The sequence below is a fragment of the Myotis davidii genome, unplaced genomic scaffold, assembly GCF_000327345.1.
Source record: "Myotis davidii unplaced genomic scaffold, ASM32734v1 scaffold1006, whole genome shotgun sequence".
NCBI lineage: Eukaryota > Metazoa > Chordata > Mammalia > Chiroptera > Vespertilionidae > Myotis > Myotis davidii.
Genome location: NW_006297143.1, coordinates 674,890 through 682,231, shown reverse-complemented (window position 1 = coordinate 682,231; position 7,342 = coordinate 674,890). Strand labels below are relative to the sequence as shown.

The following is a 7,342-nucleotide window of genomic DNA, read 5'->3' as shown; positions in this document are numbered from 1 at the left end:
GAGAGAGGGGGGGGTCTGTCTTGCTTTTTCTTGTTCCTAGTGTCCTGCTGTGTGATTTAACTTCCTGTTGCTTTGCATGTTTTAAAGACTTTGGACAGTTTCTGGCATAATTATTTATATTATTTTTTTCACTCTCACGTTTTATTATAAAAAGTCCTAAACATACAGAAAAGTTGGATTATAGACTCAACTCCTAGGTCCTATAACCAACATTATTTGTGCTGTTTTTAAGTTACCAAGTTTAGGTACCCTTCTGTGTTTATTCAGTAAACATTTATTGAGCACCTACTCATACCAGGTACTGGACAGGGTGCTGGGGATGCAAAGATGACAAAGACGACCAGCACGCTGACAGGAGACTCCTGTAGAGTGGTGGGGGCGGAAGACGAGTATCAGTGCACACCGGTGTGCCCACTGTGGCGTGTGCCCACTGTGGCGTGTGCCCGCTGTGGCGTCGCTCTCGGAGCGCTGGGCCCTTCACCCGCGGGGCTGCATCAGGAGGTGCTGCAGAGGAGGGCTTCCTGGCTGAGCTGGGAAGGATGCATGGCAATTAGCCAGAGGAGACTGAGGGAGCGGGCACGTGTGTCTTTAGATGGATATGAGCAGGGAGTGGGGATGGCAAGGCGCTGTAGAGGTTGTAGGGCCAGGGGGACCCTGCTGAAGGTCTCTTAGTTGGTGTCCTGTGGACAGTTGGGACCCTCTGAAGAATCAGGCAGGAGCACAGTCTGTCTAGGAGACAGCTCTGGTGGCAGAGTAGAGAATGGACTGCAGAGGTGGGACTAGAGGCCGGAGGTAGAGAACCAAGGAAGAGGCTCCGCAGTTAATGAAGTAAGGTATTTGGATGCCGAGAAGAAAGCAGAAAGAATGAAGTAGAATGGATGAGCTGCAGTGACCTCCTGGGCATTGAGCAGGGGTCGAAGAGGAAGCCTGGGCTTCTGGCTGGGCAGCTGTCCAGCGGGCGATGGTGCTGTCCCCTGGATAGCGGTGTGAGAGCAGGAGCCCTCTGCTCAGGGGGCATGAGGAATCCAGGGTTGGCCAGGCTGATTGTTCAGCTCAGAGTGCCTTCAGGGTTTCCTGGCACTGCCTCCCAACCAGAAGCAAGAGGGCAAGGGAGCCAGTAATGGAATCCACTCATGTTTCCTCTTGGGATTCATGGGGCAGGGAAGGATGGAGGGAGGATTTGGAGGAACAAACATTGTATCCAGCACACGATTAAAAGTTGCAAAGAGGACAAAGTAAAGATGGAAAAGCCTTGAACAGCAAAAACATTGCTGATGACTTTACAAACAGTAGTGTTACTGGAGTCAGATTCTCCCCTAGACTTGTGTTTTTTTAAGTATATTTTATTGATTTTTTACAGAGGGGAAGGGAGAGGGATAGAGAGTTAGAAACATCAATCAGATGCCTCCTGCACACTCCCTACTGGGGATGTGCCCGCAACCAAGGTACATGCCCTTGACCGGAATCGAACCAGGGACCCTTCAGTCCGTAGGCCGACGCTCTATCCACTGAGCCCAAGCGGTTAGGACAACTTGTGTTTTTTGACTTGTACTTTACCTGGTTCTGATTTGGGTTGCCCAATATCAAGAAAAAACTCCAACTTGTGTTTTTTGACTTGTACTTTATTCGTCACTTTGATAGACATGAGGCATAAGGCATGGTCCTTGCCTTCGGAGGGTCCCCTGAGGGTTATAACAGGTGGTTAGTAGCTCAGCTAGTGGGTACCTCTGAGGGTGGGTTCTGAGTGGCTGGTGGACAAGGAAGGGAAGGAGTGTCACTTGTCACTGAATTCCCCTTTGTTCCTCTGGGATTTTTTTATCACATGACTGTATTGCCTATTCAAGAATAGAAATTGATTTTAAAATTTAGATTAGAAATATTGGTGATCATATAATTAAGTACCAAAATGAGTGGTATGGACCAGAGGTGGTGGCACACTGGTGACCTTGGGGCTGCCTCTGGCCCTTGGGAGTGTTTCAGTTCACATCCGGGGCAATCGGCGAGTCTTACAGATTTAACAGGCCCCGGAGGCGCAGAGGTGACTGTGGCTTGGTGATGTGTCTGGGAGGCTGCCAGACATAGGGACGGAATTTGTGCGAAAGGACAAGCAGTGAGCTTTGTGTAAGTCCAGTTGAATTTGTGTAAATGGTGGGGCATGAGAATGGAAGTGACGAGCAAGGAGCTTGGGCATCAGGGTCAGGGCACGGGGAGCCGTCATGGGCAGAGATTCAGGCTTGGCGGTGGTCAGCATGGAGCTGTGTGCTAGCATTAGGCCAGGGAGAGATGAGAATCCAGGCAGACAGGAGCGTGGGCCCGTAGGAATGCTGCATCTCTTGCTGCTTGGGCCTCTGCATGAAGGGACCGGGCCTGTGAGGGAGACAGGGACAGCGGGAGGGCAAGGATGGCCCTGAGGAACACCTCGGTGGTGAGAAGAGGAAGGAGACCCGCAGAGGAAGGAGACCTGCAGAGCGCAGTGGTGGGTGGAGGTGGGAGGAGCGCCCGCAGCCAGCAGCCCCGGGGCACCTGCGCCTCCGGATTGCCTGCCTAGGGCCAGAGTAGCTTTCTCTGTGGGTGCCAGGGGAAATGACCCTGTCCCCGTTTCCCCATCTTAACTTTCTTCTCCTTCAGTGTTTGGCTGATCTCCAGCTGTTTGTCTCACCCTGCCACCCACAGGGGTCCAGACGAAGACAGAACCCGTCTCTCCTTCCTCCATCAACTCTGAGGCTTCCTTGCTCTCCACAGAGTCCCCCAGCCAGGTGAGCATCAGCGTGCCCCCCTCCGGGCACTGCAGTGAGTTCCTTCTTTCTCGCTCTCCGAGGGAGGAGAGCTTTTCTTCCTCAGCTCCTCTCCTTGACACTCCTGACGCGCATTTTCTGGAATGCCTCCACAGGCTTTTGTAGGGAAGGAGGCACTGGAAGTGAAGGCCGAGTCCCCAGCCCCTCAGGGGTGTCTCCTTCGGGAGGTCCCTGGCCCGCCACTTGGAGCTGTCCAGATCAGCATGGGCCCGCCCCCCGAGGGCTCCTCAGGTAAGGGGGCCTCCTGACACTGGGTCTCTGGCCAAAGGCCTGCAGTCCTGACATTCCTTCCTTCCTTTCACCCTCCTTCAGGCAAAGCCCTGCCTGCCCGGAAGCCACCACTGCAGCCGAAACCTGTGGTGATAACCACGGTCCCAGTGCCGCCCAGCGCGGTGCCCCCCAGCACCACCGTCCTTCTGCAGCCCCTGGCCCAGCCACCCCCAGGTACTGCGTCTGCTGACTGACCTAAGGGAGCTCATAGCCACTGAGCCCTTGGGTGCTCAAGTGTGGGCACCGTCCCCGCCTGACGCACAGCTCTCTGACCGCTTTCTCCTGCTCACTGGCCCCAGTGTCCCCAGTTGTCCTTATCCAAGGTGCTATTCGAGTCCAGCCTGAGGGGCCAGCCCCCCCTGCGCCTCGGCCTGAGAGGAAGAGCATCGTTCCAGCTCCTATGCCTGGGAACTCCTGCCCCCCTGAAGTGGACGTAAGTATTGGGGAGCGGGGGGCAGGGCTGGTAACGGGAACTGAAGAGGAAGGTCTGTCAGGGGGAGAACTGGAATGAGGAGAGAGCAGACAGTGAGGACGCAGACCCTTAGGATGATCCTGAAGGTCAGAGTGGACTCCTGCTTATGTGTGAGTATCAGCTCTAGGTAGTTTCAGGGTCCTTAGGTTTGTTACCAGAGGCAGGCTCTTCCTCCTGGGAAACCAGTTAGCAAGGTTCACTTGGGGCCTAAAAAGGAGACTTGTGAGGAGAAGCAGCCATCAAGGAGAGGGACCGAGCTTCCGCAGGGACCGGGGAGAGGACGCTCTTTCTAAGTCTAACTTCTCTCCGCTCTGAGGAGCAGGAGCAGGGTGTTTATAGAGGAGAGCCCCCCTCTCTGGTGCTGTAAGTCAGGTCAGGAGGGCAGCCCCTGGATTGGGGGCCAGGGGTTCCTTCCCCTCCCCTCCCCTCCGCTCTTCTCTCTCATTCTCTTGTGGAACCTCTGGGTGCCTAGGCAAAGCTGCTGAAGCGGCAGCAGCGAATGATCAAGAACCGGGAGTCGGCCTGCCAGTCCCGGAGGAAGAAGAAGGAGTACCTGCAGGGGCTGGAGGCGCGGCTGCAGGCCGTGCTGGCCGACAACCAGCAGCTGCGCAGGGAGAACGCTGCCCTCCGGCGGCGGCTGGAGGCCCTGTGGACCGAGGTGAGACTTCTGTCCTTGGGGGATGAAATACAGGCCCCTTGGGGGGACTCACCCTCCTCTCTGTCTCCTCTGCGCCTCAGAACAGCGAACTCAAGTTAGGGTCTGGGAACAGGAAGGTGGTCTGCATCGTGGTCTTCCTTCTCTTCATTGCCTTCAACTTTGGGCCTGTCAGGTGAGCCCCTCCTTGCTCCCCAGAACCTTCGGAATGGAGCCCCCCCTTGGCCACCTGGTTGCTGCTGTGGCGCCCTCCCCCCATTGCCCCACTCACAGACAGCCGTGGTGTCTGGGGGCAGGATGTGCTCAGCGCTCCCTTCTAGCTGTCATTAATCTGACGAATGGCAGTGCTGGGCAGTGGTGCTGACAGCGGTGATGAAAACAGACGCAGGTGTTTCCTGAGATCTGGGCTCTAGGTTAGGCCGCTCCTTTTCTCTCGTTTCCTGGCTCCATGATGTAGGGACTGTTCTCATTCATCTCACTGGTGAAGGGCGTCAGTCATGGATAACAGCGCTTGCCCTCACCTGCCCCTGGTAAGCTGGACTTCTCCCGCGCCCCGTCCTCCCCGCACAGCATCAGTGAGCCTCCTCCGGCTCCCGTCTCTCCTCGGATGAGCATGAGCGGAGAGGAGCCTCGGCCCCGGAGACACCTGCTGGAGTTCTCAGCGCAGCTGCCCGTCCTTGGAGTCCAGTCCCTCCAGGACCCCTCCCAGGGCCCCCAGGAGCCCCAGCCCAGCCTTGAGGGCCGGCCGAGTTTCAGGTGAGCCCTCTTACTTTCGGGGGTGTCTTCTTCCCCAAGTTCACCTTTGCTTTTTGAGGGAAGCCACAGGTGCTCCACCATCGGGGCCTCCTGGTGGCGGACCGGGCAGCTGCGACCCCTGCCTCCTCCCTGCCGCTCTCCAGGAACCTGAGGAACCTGACGGCGCTCCCCGGGGCGCGGAGCTGCTGCTGCCAGGCCTGGACCAGCTCTTCCTCTCCTCGGATTGCCGCCACTTCAACCGAACCGAGTCCCTCAGGTGCGGGGCGCCCAGGGCTGGGGCACCTCCCCGGCCGATCCTGCGATGGGTTCTGGAGCCCCGTCTCCTTCCTGCTCCCCTTCCCAGGCTTGCTGACGAGCTGAGCGGCTGGGTGCAGCGCCACCAGCGAGGCCGGCGGAAGGTGCCCCGCAGGGCCCAGGAGAGACAGGTGGGCAGGGCTGCGTGTCCTGGGTTCTGAGGGACATGTCCTTGTGGAGGGTTGAGGGAATGCTGAGGACATGGCGGGGTGGGTGTGAGCTGGTACCAGCTTCCGGGGCGTCTCTCTCTCCCTGCTCCCTTCACCCTCTTCAAATCCTTAGACACTTCTCCTTCCAGAAGTCTCAGCGACGGAAGAAGTTGCCTCCAGTTAAGGCAGTCCCCACTCAGCCTCCCGGGCCCCCAGAAAGGTGAGTCTGGGGGCTGTGCTTCCTTATGAAGTGGGGTTCCGTTCTGAAGAGCTATACCCCCAAGAGCTGGCCTGCGCTGTCACCACTGCCACCAGTAGCCTTACACCTCCCTCATCTACCGGGGTCTCCTGTCTTTTTTCCCTCATCTTCTCCCCACCTCCCCCAGTTCCAAATCCTGTTTTCCCACCTGCCTAGGGATTCTGTGGGCCAGCTGCAGCTATATCGCCACCCGGACCGTTCACAGCCAGAGTTCCTGGATGCAATTGACCGACGGGAAGACACATTTTATGTTGTCTCCTTCCGGCGGGTGAGCTCCTCCTCCCGATTCATCCCCATCCCCTGGGGTCCCAGCACTGTGTGTTCAGGTCAAGGCTGGAGAGCAGCACTTTCACCCTCCGGGCCTGGCCCCTGTGTTTCCCAGGACCACCTGCTGCTCCCAGCCATCAGCCACAATAAGACCTCTCGGCCCAAGATGTCCCTGGTGATGCCCGCCATGGCCCCCAATGGTAATTCCTTCCCGGTGTGGGGAAGGGTCCTGGAATTGAGGAAGGGGGACATTCTGATAGGGATATCCAGCATGAGGAGCTGAGGGGGGATCAGAGGGGAGTGGAGCGTTCAGAGAGATGCTAGGTCCTGGGTGAGAAGAAGCAGGAAATGGGTGCAGAGCAGGACAAGATGCAGGAGAGGGAAGGGAGGAAGACGGGACGGGGTCGGTGCCGGGAGAAGGGGTGGCTGGGAACCTGCTGGCCTCACCTCCTTTTTCTCTCGATGCCCTCCCTCCCTCCGACCTCACACTCGCCAATGGCCTTTTCCTCCCCTCCCCGCTCCCCTGCACTGACTTGTTCACTCCCGGCGCTGGACCCGCCTGGTCGCCGTTCCCTTTCCCCCCTATCCACTGCTGCTTTTCCCACCCTCCTCTCTGTTTGCCTCCCCTTCTCTTTCTTACTCCCCTTCTCACAGAGACCCTGTCAGGGCGGGGTGCCCCTGGGGACTATGAGGAGATGATGCAGATCGAGTGTGAGGTCATGGACACCAGGGTGATTCACATCAAGACCTCCACGGTGCCCCCCTCGCTCCGAAAACAGCCTTCCACCCCGGGCAATGCCACAGGTGGCCCCTTCTCAGCTTCTGCAGCCGGCCAGGCCCACCAGGCCACCCATCGGCCCCTCTACCTCAATCACCCCTGACCTCTGCTTCTCACATGGACTTAGGACTAGGGGGCGGGGGAGGAGTCACCCAGTGGGACCGTTTCTTATTTTCCTGATCCCTGGGCTTGGGCAATTGGTAATGGAAGGACAGGGTGTGGGGTTAAGCACTTATTTGGTGGTGAGGGAGCTCACCTCTCTTCACCCCTTTTTGGAATGTAGGGCTCCTCTCATTTCCCTAAACACGCAGCCCCTGCCTCTCTCTTGAGGGGACTGAGTGAGGGTGAGGCTGGGGTGGGTGGGCTCTGGACTCTTTCGCTCCTCTTTTGGGGGTAGAGGTGGGACTCTAGTTGGAGAGCGGGACAAGGCCATTTTACGTTAGGAGCTTGTTTCTGGGTATATAGGAAGGGTGGTGAAGAAGATCAGATTTATGTGTGTGTGTGTGCATCTTTTTTTAATTATTATTATTATTAAATAAACAACTTGGAGGGAGTTAAAGGAATTGTGGCTGCCTTCCTGGCTCATGACAAGCGTTTGGGGGAAAGGCTCCTCCAGGCCAGGGTGCCTGAGTCAAGCGCTGGAGACA

At 57.3% G+C, this 7,342-nt stretch overlaps 1 protein-coding gene across 1 annotated transcript in view; it reads left to right on the top strand.

Annotated features, from left to right (window-relative positions):
• The window catches only part of ATF6B (activating transcription factor 6 beta), a 13,803-nt gene extending 6,545 nt beyond the window's left edge, over positions 1-7,258 (top strand). The window contains 14 exon segments of the mRNA XM_006772843.2: positions 2,674-2,756; positions 2,891-3,026; positions 3,108-3,239; positions 3,365-3,498; positions 4,010-4,195; positions 4,276-4,367; positions 4,763-4,948; positions 5,101-5,123; positions 5,126-5,204; positions 5,292-5,373; positions 5,541-5,611; positions 5,807-5,918; positions 6,033-6,117; positions 6,572-7,258. Of these exon segments, the coding sequence (XP_006772906.1) occupies positions 2,674-2,756; positions 2,891-3,026; positions 3,108-3,239; positions 3,365-3,498; positions 4,010-4,195; positions 4,276-4,367; positions 4,763-4,948; positions 5,101-5,123; positions 5,126-5,204; positions 5,292-5,373; positions 5,541-5,611; positions 5,807-5,918; positions 6,033-6,117; positions 6,572-6,798 (1,628 nt within the window). The 3' untranslated portion in view covers positions 6,799-7,258.
• Positions 7,259-7,342: the final 84 nt, after the last annotated feature.